Raw genomic sequence first — 21,564 nt, 5'->3', positions numbered from 1 at the left:
TGATGGATATGTGACAGGATTTCAACAGGCAAAGAGGCATCATCTCAGCTATAACCCATAATTGACAAACTCCCTATTCCCTAAGGGATAAGTTCCCATGTTCTTAAATTGGCAACAGAGAGATCATTGATCTACCTTCCAGCTTTACCTCTAAATCCTTCTCTTGGGGACTCAGCCAAGCTGGCCCATGGACATGTCCATGGTTTCCAGCCTCTTTGCCTTTCATCTCCTTCTCATCTTAATTTCTAGCCCATGCTTCAAAGATAATTCAGATGCCTCATCCTTCATAAAGCTTTCCCTGGTTTTCCAAGGGGTATTGCTATTTTTCTAGCGTGCATTCCCACAGCACCTTGTCTGTGATTCTCTTTTGGCATGTTTTTCTTTTTTTGTGACACAAGCTGTCTTAGTCATTTAGTGCTGCTCTACCAGAAATACCACAGGTGAATGGCTTTAAAAAAGAGAACTTTGTTCCCTCACAGTCTAGTAGGTTACAAGTCCAAATTCGGGCATCAGCTCCAGGGGAGAGCTTTCTCTCTCTCTCTATTGGCTCTGGAGGAAGGTCCTTGTCATCAATCTTTGCTGGTCGAGGAGCTTTTCAGGCACAGGGACCCCGGCTCCAAAGGATATGCTATGCTCCCGGTGCTGCTTTCTTGGTGGTAAGAGGTCCCCAACTCTCTGCTTGCTTCCCTTTCCTTTTATCTCTTGTAAGATAAAAGGTAGCACAGGTCACACCCCCGGGAAACTCCCTTGCATTGGATCAGGGATGTGACCTTAGTAAGGGTGTTATAATCCCACCGTAATCCCCTCTAACATAAAATTACAATAACAAAATGGAAGACAACCATACAATACTATTCAATCCATGACATTCTACCCTTTGGCCCCCCAAAATTCCCATCCTTTGTATATGTCAGACACATTCACCCCATCATATCATAGCAAACGTCTTAAATCAACTCCAAGTCCAAAATCCAAAAATTCCTCTTTATCTGTGAAATCTAGAATACAATTATCTACTTCCAAAGTACAATGGCAGAACAGGCAGAAGCTAGACATTTCCATTACAAATAGGAAAACCTGGAGAGAAAAAATGCATACCAGGCACCAGGTAAGTCATCAGAACACATTACATTAGCCCTCAAGGCTTGAAAATAATCTTTTGTTCTCTGAGACCATTTACACAATGGTCCTGCCCTCCAGACTCTAGATATTGGCCATGCTCTCTGGATTCTGAGTGGAGGCCCCTTGACCCTGAGCTTCAGCTCCACCTTCGAGGCCCACTGGGACAGCAACTCTGCTCCCTAGGCTTTAGGCACACCATTCTCCTAGTCCATCTGAGTGGTGACTCCACCCTTAGAAACACCAGAGGCCATGGCTCCACCCTTTGAGACCCCAGAGGTCATGGCCATACGTTTTGAGACTGAGGCAGCTTGGCTTCCTGTGTTCTTCCTCTCTTCAGCTTCTGCTTCCTGGTTCCTTGGCCTCTTGGCCCTCGGGCCTCATGCCCACATCTGCCCTCCTGGGGCAAGTGTTGCAAAGCACTGTAGCTGCACCGATAAGTGCCGGGAGGCACCCTACTCTGCCAGTAAACTTAGGCCAGAAGGCACTCAGCTATCTTGCTCCATGGGTCAGCAAACCTAGGTCCACTAATAAGTGCCCAGAAGCACCCCACTCTGCCAGGAAGCCTCCTGCGCAAAGGCGCTTGGCTCTCGCTCTGTGGGTCAGCTCTAGTGCTATCTGGCACTCATCTCCTGGTCCTGCTGCTGCTGGTTCTCTGCCACTGTTGCTTCTCTGCTGCTACCAGTCCTCTGCTGCTGCTGGTCCTCTATTCACAGTTTCAAAACCACTTCCACATTTTAGGTATCTGTTAGAACAGCACCCTGCTCTCTCAGTACCAAATTCTGTCTTAGTCATCTAGTGCTCCTATAATAGAAATACCACAAGTGGATGGCTTTAACAAAGAGAACTTTCTTCTCTCACAGTCTAGTAGGCTATAAACCCAAATTCAGGACATCAGTTCTGGAGGAAGTCTTTCTCTCCCTGTCAGCTCTGGAGGAAGGTCCTTGCCATCAATCTTCGCCTGGTCAAGAAGCTTCTCAGGCACGGGGACGATCCTTAAAATTCCTCCCAGTAATAAGATTCTATGAGAAGTAAGGTGACACAAATGACTTTGGTGAAGGTGATGGTTCTGTCTTCTTCAGGAGTACTGGCAAAACAGAAAATGTTTGCCCATTCCTGAAGCCCACTTTTCAGAAAAATATTAAACAGGACTTTTAAAACAAAAAAATTAATACATGTGAAGAATGCACGTTTTGGTTCAATGAAGTATATGAGACCAGACAGGCATCTCCTGTCCAAAGGCAGGATGAGAAGGCAGGAAGGGACAAGTATTGGGCGAATGGACCCAGGGAACCCAGGGTGGAAAGGGGAGCTTGCTGTCACACTGTGAGGATTGCAAACAATACACACAAAACAATGTGTGTATAAACTTTTGAATGAGAATTAACTTGAGTCGTAAACTTTCACCTGAAGCCCAATTAAAAAATATATATATTTGCTTCTTGGGGATAACAAAGTGGTGCCTCTGCAATGATGCTGGTGTTCTGAAATCGCTTACCACATTATTCCAGATGCTTGACCCATCTAAGCAATTACCTGAGCAAAGAAGAGTAGTTATGAGTGTTTCTTACTTCTTCCTAAAGCAAAGCATATATAAATGTGGAAAATGAATAAAGGTTAGTTCTCATTGCAGGTAGACATAATGAAAAAGCACAAAGTGAAAGATTTAGAAATCTCAAAGTATAACATATGACACACACATATACAGGAAGTGACTACTTGGAGCAGAGGGGAGCTATATAAGAAAAGGAAGTGGATAATAATAATTTTTAAAAAGTCTGTAGTTACTGAGTGTTTACTATCTGCCAGGCTCTCAATGAATATTTTACATGCATTACATAATTTCATTATCACAACAACTCTATGAAATAGGTATCGTTATTACCTTCATCTTATACCTAAAACCAAACCCACAAACCAACAATCCAAGGCTAGATATTAAGTAACTTCACCAAAGTCAACAGCCAGTAAGTAGCAGAGCTGGATCTGTCCGACTCTAGTGCTCATTCCACTTTACTGGCTTCTGTGTGTATGTAACTTGATGGAGGTTAAATCTCTCTTATTTTTGTGCCTTCCCTTCTTTTATTGTCTTGCATGTCACGCACGGACATAGAACCAGTCCTTGGGTTTTCCTGATCTTTGGAAGCACCCTGGGGGTCAGGCATAGGCAAAAAAAGAGAAAGATACAGCAGTGGGCAAAAAAGCGAAGTGATTTAGAACTAAGTAGCATCCCCTACCTACACCTGGAAGGAGAAGTCAGACTATAACAGCATTAATTGATTTACTGCTTAGAAAAGAAGAGAAAGGGGAGAAGTCATGGAATATGTCGTTCATGGAAATGTGGACATTCATAAAAATTTATATTGAATTCTAGGTGGATGGGAGTAGTGCCCCATCTTTTAATTTTCACATAGAATATAATCAACCATAACAAAGACGGAGCTCTAAGAATAAATAATGAATACCATATATTGGCCCAAAAGTTTTAGTTTACAGAGTACTTGCATCTACTCCTTTTAAACTCATTCTTAACGTACTGTGAAAGTGTGCATAGTTTCACACATTAGGTCAATTAGGAAACAGAACAAAAAGACAGGCCACAGCCTGGGAGGAATTATTTGAAAAGCATATTTCTGATAAAAGACTTGTGCACATAATATACAAAGAACTCTCAAAACTCAGTAATAAGAAAACACACAACTCACTAAGAATGGGTCAAAGATTTGAAGTGGTACTTAACTAAAGAGGATATGAATGGAAAATAAGCACATGAAACAGTGTTTAACAGCATCAGTTATTGGTGAAATGTAAATTAAAACCACAATGAAATATTACTACACAACTATTAGAGTGGCTAAAATAAAATAAAAAGACTGACTATACCAAGTGTTGACAAGAAGTGGAGGAATTAGAAATTTAATCACCAACAGTGAGAATGTAAATTAGTGCAAGCATTTTGGAAAACAGTTTGGCAGTTTTTTACAAAAGCAAACGTACACCTACCTACCTTATGATCCAGCCATTCCACTCCTAGGTATTTATCCCCCTAAAAAGAAATCATATGTCCACATAAAGACCTGTATACAAATGTTCATAGCAGCTTTATTTGTAATAGTCAGAAAAACTAGAAACAACTGAAATGTCCACCCATAGGTGACTGGATGAATAAATTGTGAAGTATTCATGCAATGTAATTCTAATCAGAACTAAAACGAAGGAACTATTGATACACACCACGTGATAGAGAAATCTCAAAATAATCATGCTGAGTGAATCATTTTATGATTCCATCTATAAATCATTTGATCATTCCATCTATAAAACTCTGAAAAATGAAATCAAGTTAATAGTGACAGGAAGCAGACCAGTTGTTGCCTGGAGAGGGTAGATGTAGGGAGAATTTACAAATGGGAACAAAAAACATCTAGGGTAATGGATATGATCGCTATCTTGATTGTGGTAATGGTTCATGGGTATTTACATACATGAAAACACATAAAATTGTACACTTTAAGTATGTACAACTTATGATGTGCTCATTATATTTCAATAAAGCTGTTAAAAAGAAAAACAGAGTACGTGCCCCTACTCCAGTTCAGCTCATCGTCACTAGAGGTGGATGCATACATCATTTCATAGGTTAGGTCAATGAAGAAACAGACTCAGTAGGTTGAGGGGACTTGTCAAGACACACAATGAATTAGTTGCAGAATCTGCCATTGAATCTGGGATTGCCGATTTCCCTTATGGTGTTCGATTGATTTCTTTTTCCCCTACTGTCTCGCATAAAAATTTGAAAGTGATCCATCAGGACGAAAACAAAACAAAACACCTGCCATAGTCCTTCAATTTGTCAGCCTGCTCTTCCACTTTAGTAGGAGAGAACATAATCCTATAGTTAAAACTGGAAGGACTCAGTCCAACCTCATAATTTTATAGCTGAGGAAACAAACCTGGACATCAGTCTTAGAAATGCAGGGAGACACCAGACTGCAATAGTGAGAGGAGTATTGGATGCCTAGTAAGAAAATGGCCCTAGGAATCAGGAGTCAGATCCACAATGTTGTATGCTAGCCAATTCATTTCAGTTTGCACTCTAGTTTTCCCAATTGGAAAATGTTACAGAAAAATCATTTTACCTCCCTTTTAAATTCAAGATGCTAATGGGAGAGAAGATGCTTCATCAGTAATAAAGCATCTCACCTGTTCTTTGTTATGGCAATATACAGGCTTTACCACTTATTAGCTATTGATTTAGAGCACATTACTTTCTTGGAACCTTAGTTTCTCATGTGTTAAATGGGGTTAACAATGCTTGACTAAGGCAAAAGAAAATAGTCACAGTTTCCTCTTTAGTCTCCTGTAGCTAAACTTCAGCCCATCTGACTATTGAAGAAATGGTAGAACTAAGAGTAGATAAACAAACTCCATAGTTAACAATAAACTCAAATATTTAATGAAAGATGCAGCCTGACTATATCTGAGGTTTCTTTGAATCACCTGTTTTTACAAGCTGATATGAAAAGAATACTGAAGCAAGAGCTTGGGGATCCAGGATATAGTCCTGTTTCTGCCACTAACTTATTGTTTGATCTCGTTGATGCATTGGATGTAGCTTCCTTATCTGTGAAATGAATGGAGTGGGAAATACAGAACCTTCCAGTTCTAGCATTCTCTGAATCTGTACTAAGCAGAACCAAATCTCAAAGGAGTAATGGCAAGTGTAATGCTCGATTCCCAAAAGGTCAAATCTCTGTTTTTCCTTGTCCCCAGTACCTGACTAGTTTTCTACTTACTGGAGAAAGGTTGAAAGTCTTTCCTTCTCCTGATGAATTATACTGAACAAATATTCTGAGAAGAGTCCACAGTGAGTCACTCTGATAGCTGTTTCTGAGCTACTTGCTCATTCAACCCTTGTTCCTGTGTGTGTGTGTGTGGGGGGGGTATTTAAATCTCAGTCACAAAAAATCCCCAGAATAAATATGATGAAATGCTTTCTGTGCTCAAAGGAGACTCAAAGATATGTGAACTGTCATCCCATAAGGGATCGTACTCTCTCTTCCTTCATCCTTGAGGATAAAAGAAAGAGACACAAGGGAATTTCTTGAAGACACTCTAGTTGTAATGACTGAATCAGTCATAAACAATGCTTCGACTGTTTTGCCCAAAGCTTCCTATGAGGTGTGATTTTGGGGTCACCTAGAATGGTCTTCTTGCTGATGCCTGAAAGTCCCTCTAAAGAGGACATTATTTGACATGTCTCATGGAGGGACCATATTTTAAAATGCATCTTAATCTGGCATAAAGGACACACGTCAGAAATTTAAAACCATGTAAAAAATTAATGAGATTTGATCATGTCTGAAATAGTTTGGTGGACGGAGGAAGGGCACTTTCACATGTGTGATCCAATTAAATCTTCTGATGATAATATTATTGACTGGTTTCAAATGAAAGGAATGAGACTTTAGTTTACAGAGATAAAGTCAGTGATACAATTAGTAACTGAGTGAGCGAGTGAGTGAGTATTTACTTAACTTTCCCAGGACCGCACAACCTCACAGTGTTAGAGATAGAATAAAAGTGCTCATTTGAGTAGGAAGCTCATACTTTTTCTCCTATAATAAGCTACCTCTTCTGATAAGAAGGTTAAGAAGACTGCCACTCACGGGACAAAAATCCTTATTCTTAAAAGGAATCTAAAGCAGTTTACCTAGACATCTTGTTTTAATACAATGACTCGTATTTGTCAGGGAAACTGGATAAAAAAAGATATAATTCAAATATTAAAATAAAAATAGGATTAAGTTAGTAAAAACTGCATGTTTTAAAATTATTTAGAATTGCAAGAGATGACATACAAATTTGTTCCAACTTTCTTTTGGATAAAGAAAAAGGAAAATGACATCAGTTGTAATATCCTTTCTGCCCACATATACACACACACAAAAAAATCACAATTTGAAAATGCTATTTGACGTAAGAGAAATTTCCCATAGAGTTAAGAGCTCATTACATAATGTAGTGGAAGATATCCTCAACTACTTCCCTAGAGAAGATAGAATCAAGAGATTCATTTAGTTTTACTCTCATTAATATTCTTCAGTGTACATTGGTAGGCATAAAAGAAACACATTTTTATTATAGATCCTTATTCTTCTAAACAAATAGCAGTTCAGATTTAGAAATAAAGTGTAGTGGATACAGAGGTAAGAATTATGTAGACGGAGGTAAGAAGTGTGTGTGTGTGTGTGTTATTTAATAGCTGCATTAAAGGCAAATTTGTTATATTAAAAATGCATGCAAAAAAGTATACTGTCTTCATATGTAAAATGTGTTTACGTGTAAAATGCAGTTAGATTCAAGGCTTAGATTAATCTATCATCTACATAAATAACTGGCAAGATGCTTGTAAGTTCCATGGGTCATGATCAACTCTTTGTTAGGAATTGTACTGCACTTTTAGGGCTTTTAGCATCCTTGCTCCACAACCAATAAATTCTATAGTGTTTCTTCATCACTATGACAACCATCAATTTCACTAATGTCCCCAGAGGAAAACAATACCTCCACTGAGACTTTCTTCTTTAAATTATAGACATCTTTTAGTAAATAATACCTCTCAACTAAGGGGTGGCATAAGTTGACATTAAATGACTCCACATTTCACCTACTAACATTTTGATCAAGCCTTCCCCAAGCAATCAGCACCACCATCACTACCACACACATTATATCACAGTCAATATTGCCAATCCTGCTTTTTGAGGGCAGCAAACAAGCCATTGTCTTGGAAGAAGTACACCGGAATGCTCCTTAGAAGCAAGGATGGCGAGACTACATCTTACATATTTTGGACATGTTGTCAGAAGGGATCAGTCCCTGGAGAAGGACATCATGCTTAGTAAAGTAGAGGGTCAGTGAAAAAGAGGTAGACCCTCAACTAGATGGATTGACACAGTGGCTGCAACCATGGGCTGAAGCATAACGATTGTGAGCATGACGCAGGACCAGGCAATGTTTCATTCTGTGGCACACAGGGTCACTATGAGTCGGAACTGACTTGACGACACCTAACAACAACAACAACAACAAACAAGCCATTAGTCATTATTGTAAACCAGGTGTCATCAAGTTAATTCCAACTCATGGTGACCCCATGTGTGTCAGAGTAGACTTATGTTCCATAGGGTTTTCAATGGCTGATTTTTTGGAAGTAGATCACCAGGCCTTTCTTCTCTAGGTGGACCTGAACCTCTAAACTTTCAGTTAGCAGCTGAGTATTTTAACTGTCTGCATTTAGTTTATGTGTTATAAATATATTTAATACAGAAGATAATTTTTCATAACCTCTTTATTACTTTTAAATGCAGTAACACAAAGTATTTAGCAATACATATTCTAGAGTTGGGAAAAACTCTGTTTGAGTCCCAGTCTCTTTGGGCAATCACTTACTTCTTGAGACCCTAGTTTCTTTGTCTGTGATGAAGGATGATTAATAAAAATCAGAAAATGCGTATGTATAGGACAGAACTGGGCAAGTAGTATGTGCTCAATAAATACTGGTTGCTATTATTACTTGTCCCTAGGATCCTCTACTTATGACCAGGGGAAAGACTGGCTCACCAGATTCTCCATTATTTATAATGCTGCCTGTGATGGTTAAGGATGTGTGTCAACTTGGCTGGGCCATGGTTCTCAGTGGTTTGGCAGTAATGATGTAGTTTGGCTGCTATGTAATGATGTAATTACCTCCATAATGAGATCTGATATAATGTGATCACCTCCATGATGAGATCTGCTATGAGCAGCAATCAGTTGAAAGGGAGTTTCCTTGGGAGTGTGGCCTGCATCCAATAAAAGTAGACTTTTTGGCAAAGCTCACTGGCTTTTGCTTGCTCTGGATCGTGCATTTGACCTTCAGTTCTTGGTATTTCAGCTAGCAGCTTACTTGCCAACCTTGAGTTCGTCAGCCCTGTAGTTACATAAGTCAGGAGAAACCTCCAATCTGATCCATGGACTTGGAACTTTCCAGCCTCTACAACCATGTGAGCCAGTTCCTTGGTATAAATCTCTCTGTGTGTGTCTCTCTCTCTGTCTACACACACACACACACACACACACACACACACACACATATATGCTTCACTGGTTTTGCTTCTCCAGAGACCCCAGCCTAAGACACTGCCTCACCCTCCGATGGACTATAAGCTCCTTGAGGGTAGAGATAACATTTTTATTAGCCAGAATTTTCTCTACTAGTTGCTTAACTGACCACGTGTCTGTCAGGTTGTTGTACTGAGGTAGTTTGTGTGTTGCTGTGATACTGGAAGCTTTGTCACTGGTATTTCAAATACCAGAGGGTTACCCGTGGTGGACAGGTTTCAGCTGAACTTCCAGACTGAGAGAGACTAGGAAGAAGGGCTTGGCAGTCTACTTCTGAAAAAATTGTCTAGTAAAAACGTTTTAAATAGCAACAGAACATTGTCTGATATAGTGCCAGAAGATGAGCCCCTCAGGTTGGGAGACATTTCAAAAGCAACCAAGGAAGAGCTGCCCCCTCAAAGAAGAGTCAAACTTAATGGCGTGGATAGAGTTAAGCTTTTGGGGCCTCCATTTGCTGATGTGGCACCACTCAAAATGAGAAGAAACAGCTGCAAATATCCATTAATAATTGGAATATGGGATGTACAAAGTAGGGATGTAGGAAAATTGGCAACCATCAAAAATCAAACGGAACACATAAACATCCATATCCTAGGCATTGTTGTTGTTGTTAGGTACAGTGTAATCAGTTCCGACTCATAGCGACCTTATAGGACAGAGTAGAACTTTCCCATGGGGTTTCCAAGGAGCAGCTGGTGGATTTGAACTGCTGACCTTTTGGTTAGCACCTGTAACTCTTAGCCACTGTGCAACCAGGGCTCCATCTTAGGCATTAGTGAGGGGAAATGGACTGTTATTGGCCGTATTGAATCAGATAATCATATGGTCTACTATGTAGGGAATGACAAATTGGAGAGGAATGGCATCAGGTTCATCATCAAAAAGAACATTTCAAGATCTATCTTGAAGCACAACACTCTCAGTGATAGGATAATATACATACACCTACAAGGAAGAGCAATTAATATGACTATTATTCAAATTCACCCACCAACCACTTACGGCCAAAGATGAAGAAATTAAAGATTTTTACCAACTTCTGGAGTCTGAAATTGATCAAACATGCAATCAAGATGCATTAATAATTACTGGCAATTGGAATGCAAAAGTAGGAAACAAAGAAGTAGGACTGGTAGTTAGAAAATATGGCTTTGGTGATAGAAACAATGCTGAAAATCGCACGATAAAATTTTGCAAGACTAATGACTTCTTCATTGCAAATCTCCTTTTTCAACAACGTAAATGACAACTATACATGTGGAACTCACCAGATGGAATACATAAGAATCATATCAACTACATCTGTGGAAAGAAATGATGGAAAACCTCGATATCATCAGTCAGAATAAGGCTGTGGACCAGACCATCAATTGCTCATATGCAAGTTGAAGTTGAATAAAATTAGTGCAACTCCAAGGGAGCCAAAGTATGACCTTGAGTATATGCCACCTGAATTTAGAGACCATCTCAAGAATAGATTTAACACATTAAACACTAATGACCGAAGACCAGATACGTTGTAGAATGACATAAACGACACCATACAGTAAGAAAGCAAGAGGTCATTAAAAAGACAGGAAAGAAAAAAAAGACCAAAATGGATGTCAGAAGAGATTTTGAAAATTGCTCTTGAATGTACAGTAGCTAAAGTGAAAGGAAGAAATGATGAAGTAAAAAAGCTGAACAGAAGATTTCAAAGGTCGGCTCGAGAAGAAAAAGTAAAGAATTATAATGAAATTTTCAAAGATCTGGAGGTAGAAAATCAAAAAGGAAGAACACTCAGCATTTCTCAAGCTGAAAGAACTGAAGAGAAAATTCAAGCCTCAAGTTGTAATAGTGAAAGATTCTACAGGGAAAATACTAAACGATGAGGAAGCATCAAAAGAAGATGAAAGGAATACACAGAGTCACTATACCAAAAAGAATTGGCCAACATTCAGCCATTTCAGGAGGTAGCATATGATCAAGAACTGATGGTAGTGAAAGAAGAGGTCCAAGCTGCACTGAAGGCATTGGAGAAAAACAAGTTTCCAGGAATTGACAGAATACCAATTGAGATGTTTCAACAAATGGATGCAGTGCTGGAAGTTCACTCTTATCTATGCAAAGAAATTTGGAAGACAGCTACATGGCCAACTGACTGGAAGATAACCACATTTGTACCCTGTCTTAGTCGTCTAGTGCTGCTGTAACAGAAATACAAGTGAATGGCTTTAACAAACAGTTAGTAGGCTAGAAGTCCAATCTCAGAGCGTCAGCTCCAAGGGAAGTCTTTCTCTGTTGGCTCTGGAGAAAGGTCTTTTTCATCAGTCTTCCTTTGGACTAGGAGCTTCTTCACGCAGGAACTCCAGGCCCAAAGGACATGCTCTGCTTCTGGTGCTGCTCTTTTGGTGGTATGAGGTCCCCCTGTCTCTCTGCTCGCTTCACTCTTTTATATCTAAAAAGAGATTGGCTCAAGACACAATCCAATCTCGTAGATTGAGTCCTGCCTCATTAACATAATTGCCTATCCCACTTCGTTAACATCATAGAGGTAGGATTTACAACACATAGGAAAATCACATCAGATGACAAAATGGTGGATAATCACACAATACTGGGAATCATGGCCTAGCCAAATTGATACACATATTTTTTGGGGACATAATTCAGTCCATAACACACCCATTCCAAAGGAAGGAGATCCAACAGAATGTGGAAATTATTGAACAATATCATTAATATCACACACAAGTAAAATTTTACTGAAGATCATTCAAAAGCAGCTACAACAGTACATTGACAGGGATCTGCCAGAAGTTCAAGCTGGATTCAGAAGAGGACGTAGAACAAGGGATATCACTGTTGATGTCAGATGGATACTGGCTGAAAGTAGAGAATACCTGAAAGATGTTTACCTGTGTTTTATTGACTATGCAAAGGCATTCGACTGTGTGAATCATAACAAATTATGGATAATATTGCGAAGAATGGAAACTCCAGAACACTTAACTGTGCTCATAAGGAACCTGTACTTAGACCAAGAGGCAGTGGTTCGAATAGAACAAGGGGATATTGCGTGATTTAAAGTCAGGAAATGTGTGTGTCAGGGTTGTACCTGTTCACCATACTTATTCAATCTGTATGCTGAGCAAATAATCTGAGAAGCTGGACTATATGAAGAAGAACCCAGCATCAGGACTGGAGGAAGACTCATTAACAATCTTCGTTATGCAGATGACACAACCTTGCTTGCTGAAAGCGAAGAGGACTTGAAGCATTTTCCTGATGAAGATCAAAAACTGCAGTCTTCAGTATGGTTTACTCCTTAACGTAAAGAAAACAAAAATCCTCACAACTGGACCAGTAAGCAATATCATGATAAATGGAGAAAAGACTGAAGTTGTGAAGGATTTCATTTTGCTTGGATCCACAATCAACGCCCATGGATGCAGCAGTCAAGAAATCAGAGGACACATTGCATTGGACAAATCTGCTGCAAGAGATCTCTTTAAAGTGTTAAAATCACATATGTCACTTTAAGTACTAAGGTGCATCTGACCTAAACCATGGTGTTTTTAATCACCTCATATGCATGTGAAACCTGGAAAAGGAATAAGGAAGACCAAAGAAAATCGGTGCCTTTGAATTACGGTGTTGGCAAAGAATATGGAATATGCTAAGGACTACCAGAAGAATGAACAAATCTGTCTTGGAAGAAGTACAGCTAGAATGCTCATTAGAAGCAAGGAAGGATGGTGAAACTTCTTCTCACATATTTGGACATATTATCAGGAGGGACCAGTCCCTGGAGAAGGACCTCATGCTTGGTAAAATAGAGGGTCAGCAAAAAAGAGAAAGAATCTCAATGAGATGGATTGTCACAGTGTCTGCAACAATGAACTCAAGCATAGCAATGATTGTGAGGATGGCACAGGACTGAGCAGTATTTCATTCTGTTGTACATAGGGTTGCTATGAGTCGGAATAGACTCAATGGCACCTAACAAGTTGCTTAACAAATACTTGTTGCTTTTTTATTGGGTTTTAGATGGAAAGGTTCTCCATGAAGAGTTTCATCGTAACCTGATTTTCAATGTTGCTTTCACTCCTTACGGCACCAAGCTCATAACCCTGCATCCAGTGTGAATTCTCAGAATAGCCCCTTGAAATCACATTTCAGTCTAACTTGAGATGTTCTCTAGCCTAGTGGCAGAGAAATATAGCATTGTCTGCTGCCTGTTTGAATGAAACTATAGCTTGATCATAAATTAGTTCTCTGCTTATTCTGAAACTTATTCTCAAGCTTCATAACCTGGGGTGAATTTCTTCTCATGATGCTGATGGGTCACGATAAGAGACAGAGGATGTAAGGACTCTGTGTTGATAGAAGCTTGCATTTTTTTCCCTCCAGTCTACCTCTCCTCCCTCTCTCCCACCACCACCACCAAAAAAAATAAATAAATGAATAAATTTAGGCGTAGTCAAAATAATACAGAACTTTGTTTGCTGAATTTCTGGAAATGAAGCTAGACATCTCATGTCTTTGCGTCCCCCAGAATCTAGAGAAAATTGAATCAATTAAATGTTACTGAGAGGGAAATTAACTGCAGTGAATGTCTTCTGAAAGCAACATGAATAATTTTCATGATCAGTAACTATTATAACCCATTTCGGTTTCAGTCCCTGTGTCCTTATATATGGGAGATTGATTTGCATAATGCAGTACTCAATACGTCTCAGTCTACTCTCAGTAGGCTAATAAACACTAAGCTAAAAAATTTACGTTCATTATTTTATTTTATCTCCACATGAGTCACACAATCAGTGAGCCACAGAGTGAGGATTCCAAGCTAAGACTGTCCTTGTTCTCTCTACTGCCCCATATCTCCTCCACTGAGACACTTCACTATGATCCAGGTAACATAACTTCTTATATGTACACAGAGTCCTCAGAGAAGTTGTGCCCAAAAGTAGAACTAACCTATTTTGTGGATTCTTTCAATTCCCATAAGAGGATCAAACCACCAGCCACACGGGAAATGAGAGAAAAATATTTAATTTTGGTTGGGAATGTTGAACTGAAAATTCATTCTCCACTGAGCCTGGGTGTACCAAGGGTGAAGGAGAGAATTATGAAAGAGAAATGTGATTTCCTTAGTTTCAGAGGGGAGAAATGAATAGATTACAATGAAGTAACATCAGATATGCTGACTCCAGAGATCAAAGAACAAGAAACATATCTTATTTAAAGTAAGCCAGAATGTTTCCTCCAGAGGTTTCTCTGAAGACTACAACTGGAGAAAACTGCTGATTATATTACAGGGGCATTCCAGTGATATATAGGCAGTTCCCAGGTTAAGAAAGAGATCTGATACATTCCTAAGTGTATCTTTAAGTCAAATTTGTAGGGAAGTCGAAACAGGTACGTACAGCTCTTATTTAGCCTTACTTTAGCGCAAGAAAAGGCTCAAAGACTTTTTTAATGATTTAAAAGCTACATGGGCAGCAAGTAAAGGTGATTATGATGAAGGGTTTATTGCGTGTAGGGGTTGGTTCAGTCCTTTGAAAGTGTGGGCAGATTGACATAACATTAAAGGGTAAGTAGGAGTTGTACTTAAGTTGGAACTTCCTAACTCAGGGACTTTACTCTCTATTTTAAAATGTGTTTTACACTGATATAAAAATTCTCATACTTACCTTTAAGGAAAAGTAAAATCAAGAAAGAAAAGGATCTCTGCTGAATATAGAGTAACTCTATTATGATGGGAAAGGTGTAAAGGGTTTCAGTTTTCCTACTTACATGATAGATGACCTTTCAAGTTCATTCCAGCTATGCCTCCTGTGTAACTTGGGGGAGTTAGAGTGAGTGTCTTATCTAAGAAAAGGAATTAACGTTTTGTTTTTGTTTTTTTTTTGCTTCTGCTTTTTATTTTATGGTGAATTTAGAATTAAACAGGAACAAGCATAGGAAGCCAAAAGAACTCAAGTAGTTATGAAAAGTATTCTCTCTGTGAGAGAATAAATTTCTGTTGTTTAAAGCTACTCACTTGTGTTGTTTCTGTCATGGTAGCAATAGATTACTAAGACAGGCTACCAAGCTCCTATATCCCAGTGGAAAGTACGTGGTGCATACATAGATGCTTCTGTGTATGGCAATGTCTGTGAAAATGCAATCAATTCTTCTCCACCCTTCTCCCCAGCCTTGTTCAGTAGATCCTTTATCCCCAATATTAGCAAAAGAATTGCCTTGTCCCATATTTCAATTTTAGACAATATCAAATAATTCCTTGCTGTAAGTCATAAAGGATTTAATACTTCTGTACTTCCTCTGGTACAGGGGTTAAAAGCTTGGCTGCTAATCAAGAGCTTGGCAGTTAGAATCCATCAGCCGCTCCTTGGAAACTCTAGGGGCAGTTCTACCCTGAGATTTTTCTTTTTTTTGTGTTGTTTTAGTGTTTAATACACCTTGCCAGGAGTGAATTTATTTCCATTTAAACTACCTCCAATTCAGTATGTTGGGTGGAAACTGTCTGTTGGTGGTGTTTCCTGGTTCTGTTGTCATCCAGTGAACCTGGGTGCTGGGTGGGAGCTTACACGGCCTTGGCTAGTTGTATCATTTTCATCTGAGATATCTATTCTTTCTTACAATCTGGTTCTCTAAATATTTGAGAGAATTATTGAAAATTCTCAGGGTTTTACCTATAATTTTTTTTTTTTTGTAGATAACGACTCTGGGAAGTTAGGTTAGAATTGGAACCATGCATGAGACTATCCTCTGAGTTTTCCCTTAGTCATCAACTTTATCAATCTTTAACACCCCCCTCTCCCAGAGAGTCAAGTCTTTTCCTTGACATAATTAATTACTTTAGCTTTTAATATTTTGTATGCATTTTGTTAGTACTGGGGAGGAATATTCAGTGGCCTGAATGAATTCTATCATACTTCTTCAGAACTTGTGTCTACAGAGTATGTTTACATATCAATTAATTTTTCATAACTAATAAAGAGTTACGTCTGAAGGCTATTTCCCTGTTATTATTCAATAAATGGTTACTTCCAGAAGGGGTTTTAGTTTGTAATTAATGATTACTAAATTACTTGCTCAAAGACATTCTTTATTAGGCAGCATACACAGTGATCAGATGAAGTGCTTTGGACTTACCATCAGGTCCTGCACAGTTTTTACTATGCTTTTCGTTTTGCACTCTTCTGTTAGGGTTCATATGTGTATACGTCAGTAAAAAAGATGTTTATAGCTTTGTTATGTGTTCATCCCACAAAATGCCATGCTCTGTCTTCTCTCTTACCCTAGCTCAAATGACAAGATATATGAAAGAAACCCAAGGTAGGAATCAAACAGAAGTGACAGAATTTATTCTTTTAGGACTCTCAGATGACCCAGATCTACAAGTGATCCTTTTTGTATTGTTTCTATCAGTCTATACGGCTACTATGGTAGGAAATTTGGGGATGATCATGTTGATTAAGATTGAAGCCTGTCTGCACACTCCCATGTACTTCTTCCTCAGCAGCCTCTCCTTTGTTGATGCCTCCTATTCTTCTTCTGTGACTCCCAAGATGCTGGTGAACCTTGTGGCTGCAAATAAGGCCATTTCTTTCAATGGATGTGCTGCCCAGTTCTACTTCTTTGGCTCCTTCCTAGGGACTGAGTGCTTCCTGTTGACCGTGATGGCCTATGACCGTTACGCAGCCATTTGGAACCCCCTGCTATACCCAGTTCTCATGTCTGGGAGAATTTGCTTCTTCCTGGTGGCTACTTCATTCTTCGCAGGTTTTGGGAATGCAGCCATCCACACAGGGATGACTTTTAGATTGTCCTTTTGTGGATCTAATAGGATCAACCATTTCTACTGTGATGTTCCACCCCTGCTTAAAATCTCTTGCTCTGACACCCACATCAATGGTATTGTGATCATGGCTTTCTCCAGTTTTAGTGTCATCAGCTGTGTTATTATTGTCCTCCTTTCCTACCTGTGCATCCTCATCGCCATCTTGAGAATGCCTTCTGTAGAGGGAAGGCACAAAGCCTTCTCCACCTGTGCCTCCCACCTCACTGCTGTCACCATATTTTTTGGGACGATTCTTTTCATGTACTTGCGCCCGACATCTAGCTACTCAATGGAACAGGACAAGGTTGTCTCTCTTTTTTATACAGTGATGATCCCTATGCTGAATCCCCTCATCTACAGTTTGAAAAATAGGGATGTGAAAGAAGCCCTAAAGAAGGTCTTACAGAAAAAGCATACTGTGAAGCCTGTTAAACATCCTCCTGTTATGTAGAAGAACATATATTTTCTTACTAATTTTATTTCTGATTACTTAAGATCTTTACTTGTATTAAGATAGATGATAATACCACTTGTTCTCTTAAACACATATACATGGGCCTATCTGACAATTCAACACAGTAGGTGGAGTCAGTTGTCTGGTAGAATATTAAAACTTTTGAAATCAACTGGCCTGGGTTTATGTTCCAACTTCAATAGTCAGTTCTTGTCAACCTCAGTTTCATTATATCTACATTGATGTCTCCAGTTGGGTTCCATGAAAACAGACTCAGAAAAAAATATTTATATGCAGGAAGAGTTATTGCAGAATGTTCCCAGGAACAATACCTGTAAGGGGGAAAGGGAAGCAGGACTGTTGCATAGTGATTAATTTGCAAAAAGGATTCAGCCAAGTATATATCTACTCTCCCCAAGCATCCTGGAGTTTTGGAGCTAGGATGGCCTTTCAGAGGTGACCAAGCTTGTGTTAAAAGAATAAGACATTTTTCATCCACAATGACAAGTTCTGGATGTGGGTTACCAACTGGGAGGAGGCATAATCTTGGGCAAGGCAAATCCTTAAAGCACAGGGAAATTCCCAGAGAGAAAATCAGCTGTGAACAATTAGCTGCTGATACATCTGGCAAATAAGGAAATTTTTCCCCTGAAAGGCACATCTGGGTGGTGTACCACAGTATTACTATAAATAATAACAGTTATTCCATTCACATGGATGCCATATGGGAACCACAGCAATGCTGCAGTCACATCTTACAGGCTTTGTGAATTAAATGGAATATTTTAACGGTAGTAATCACTGTACTTTAACTTTTTATCTTTCCCCCCTCAAGGTTTCACATAATTTTCAATAAACTTTTGTAAATTATCTATTGCTCTTTGTAGTGGGATGGAATGTTGTCAATATTGGAGTAATGGGACAACAGTCTTCTTTGATGAGATAGTATGGCAAAAGAGGTCTAAGTAATTATTTGGACATTAAGTAAATGTGTATTTGCTATTTTTTCCATTTCCACCCTCCACTTCATACCATGAGAAAGAACAATATTGTTCTGAATGTTTCAAGTGAGACCATCTCTCAGCCACCTCATCCCTGAAAAATTTGTTAGAGATCACAAAGGAGAAGTTAACTCTTCTCATCCACCCCACTTCCTGTAAGCACAGGAATAGTCCTCCCATCTCCCCATAACTTCCACCTTCTCTTAAACACATCCAAAAGTGTATCAAGCCTGGCATCCTTCTTCCCTCCCTCTCTTATTCTAGTTCATCTACTGTAATATCCACCCTTTAAGTGCTACTTACTAATCTAAGAAAAGAGCAACTTTATCACTATTCATCACTACTTTCATGTGGACATTTCATTCGTTGCCCAGCTGAGATTTCAACGTCCTCATACAATCATTCACTCACAATCGCACTCGATCCCATGGTTCCAGTTTCACTCCATTCTACTCACCTGACTAAATTCCAACCTAGGTAAACTTAATTGTCTCTTCACTTTTGTCCTCCACTTAAGCTGCTTAGTACAATTAAAGGAAAGCCCTCAGCACTCCATTCTCTGTTGCTGATCTTACCTCATATTTCATTCTCCCAAGCATAAACAATCAGATAAGATTGCCCCCATACTACCATGTTTAAATTTTTATACATATACACTTTCATAATGGATGATATGTAAGACCAGCTCTTTCATATGTTTGAAGCTTTCCAAAAGAATTTACTTCTCAAATTATATATCTACTCCCCCCAAGCACCAGTTTTTCACCCTCAACTGGAATATCCTCATTTGTTTACAGATGTGGTCTATCTAGTATCACCTTCTTAACGATGTTGCTGACTGAAAACCCCATCCAGCGGCATATCTATTTCTATGTGCCCCTTTACAATTAATATCCTTAAAAGAACTATTCTAATCATTGTCCCTGCTTCCTCATGTCCCATTTATTCTTCAACAGACTCCAATTGTGCTACTGTACAACTCCATTGACACTAATCTTGTCAAGAACACAGAAGACTTCCACACAACTACATCCAAAGTTACTTTTCTTCCCTATATTCACTTGATATCTCAGGAGGATTTGTCACAATTAATGCTTCCATCTACCTTGAAATACCCTTCTTTAGGTTTCTCTATCACCACAGTCTTCTGGTTTTCTTCCTCCTTCAACAGTCATTTCTTCCCAGTCAGCTTTTGTGGCTCTTTCTCCTCCTAGTTCTGACCTCTAAATCTTAGAACTGAAGACTTAACCCTTAACATTTGATTCTCTAGATGCACCTACTTTTCCAGTGATCTAAGAAGTCTGCAATGATTCCAAAATTCATATCTTCATCCTTGACCTCCCACCTGAGTACCAGATTTATATACTGAATTGAAAACCTGGCATCTAGGGATTTTGGACTCATGAAAGAATTAAGAACTCAGCATTCTTCACTTAATTATCATGCTCAGACACCTATAAAATAATCAGACATTTTGTACAATTAGAGCACCTTAACATCAAATTTACATGTCATTGGGCTTAAAGTATCATTTTGTGTATTGTTACAAATGGTCTTTATTGTCATACTTCTTTAGTTTATGCTTGGAACAAAAATGGGCAGCCTTTATATTTTTATGTATTCATAATTCATTCAAAAACTATTCATTGAATAAGTAGCATGAAATATAAGCTGGAGATATAGCAGGAAAGAAAACAAAGTTTTTGATCTCATGAAACTTATGTTCAAGTGGGGAAGACTGTATTATCTGCATCAAATGTGTGTGTGTGTTTGTGTATGTATGAGTGTGTCACCCTCAGATTTATCACATGTAAATACATATGCTTGTGTGTGTGTTTGATATGGAAATGTGTGGTGTTTGAAAAAAAATAAAGCAGATAATGGAACAGGGAGTGATGGAGTGTTGTTTTGTTAGTGGTGTCATAGAAGAACTCTCTGTGAAAATAACATCGGAGCAAGATCTGAATGAAGAAATGGAATAATATGATATTTAAATATATAGAAGAACATCCTAGGAATATTGTTGTTAGATGCCCTTGAGTCAGTTTCAACTCATAGCTATCCAATGCAAAGCAGAACAAAACTGACTGATCCTGTGCTATCCTCACAATCGTTGCTATGTTTGACCCCATTGTTACAGAGACCGTGTCAATCCATCTCCTTGAGGTTCTTCCTCTTTTTCACTGACTTTCTACTTTACCGAGCATGATGTCCTTCTCCAGGGACGGATCCTTCCTAATAACATGTCCAAAGTACTTGAGATGAAGTCTCACCATCTGCATTTCTAAGGAGCATTCTGACTGTACTTCTTTCAAGGCAAATTTTTCATTCTTCTGGCAGTTCATGGTATATTCAATATTCTTCACCAACACCATAATTTAAAAACATCAATTCTTCTTTTGTCTTCCTTATTCATTGTCCAGCTTTCACACGCATATGAGGTGATTGAAAATACCATGGCTTTGATCAGGCATGCCTTAGTTCTCAAAATGACATCTTTGTTTTTAACACATTAAAGAGGTTTTTTGCAGCAGATTTGCCCAATGCAATACATCCTTTGATTTCTTGACTTCTGCTTCCATGGGCATTAATTGTGGATCTAAGTAAAATGAAATCATGGACAACTTCAATATTTTCTCTTTTTATCATGATGTTGCTTATTGGTCCAGTTGTGAGGATTTTTGTTTTCTTTATGTTTAGATGTAACTCATGTTGAAGGCTGTAGTGAGCTGAAATGGACTGATAGTTGCCATTTTGATTCAGACAATCTTATGGTCTACTATGCTGTGAATGACAAATTGAAGAGGAAAGGTGTCGCATTCATAGTCAAAAAGAACACTTAAAGATCTGTTCTGAAGTACAATGCCGTCAGTGATAGGATAACATCCATACACCTATGAGGAAGGCTAGTTAATATGACTATTATTCAAATTTATGCACCAACCACTAATGGCAAAGATGAGGAAACTGAAGATTTTACCAACTTTTTCAGT

At 38.8% G+C, this 21,564-nt stretch overlaps 1 protein-coding gene across 1 annotated transcript; it reads left to right on the top strand.

Moving 5' to 3' along the window:
- Positions 1-16,514: 16,514 nt before the first annotated feature.
- LOC101357605 (olfactory receptor 5AP2) lies at positions 16,515-17,567 on the top strand. The gene has a single exon (XM_004389237.3). It carries the CDS (start codon positions 16,530-16,532, stop codon positions 17,565-17,567), a length of 1,038 nt encoding a protein of 345 aa, XP_004389294.2. The 5' UTR covers positions 16,515-16,529.
- Positions 17,568-21,564: the final 3,997 nt, after the last annotated feature.

Source organism: Trichechus manatus, unplaced genomic scaffold, assembly GCF_000243295.1.
Source record: "Trichechus manatus latirostris isolate Lorelei unplaced genomic scaffold, TriManLat1.0 scaffold00236, whole genome shotgun sequence".
Taxonomy (NCBI): domain Eukaryota; kingdom Metazoa; phylum Chordata; class Mammalia; order Sirenia; family Trichechidae; genus Trichechus; species Trichechus manatus.
The sequence above is the reverse complement of the archived record's forward strand: the minus strand, read 5'-3'. Positions and strand labels throughout refer to the sequence as shown.

Coding starts and splice junctions, on each gene's coding strand:
- LOC101357605 (XM_004389237.3), top strand. CDS start 16,530: ATGTGTTCATCCCACAAAATGCCATGCTCTGTCTTCTCTCTTACCCTA.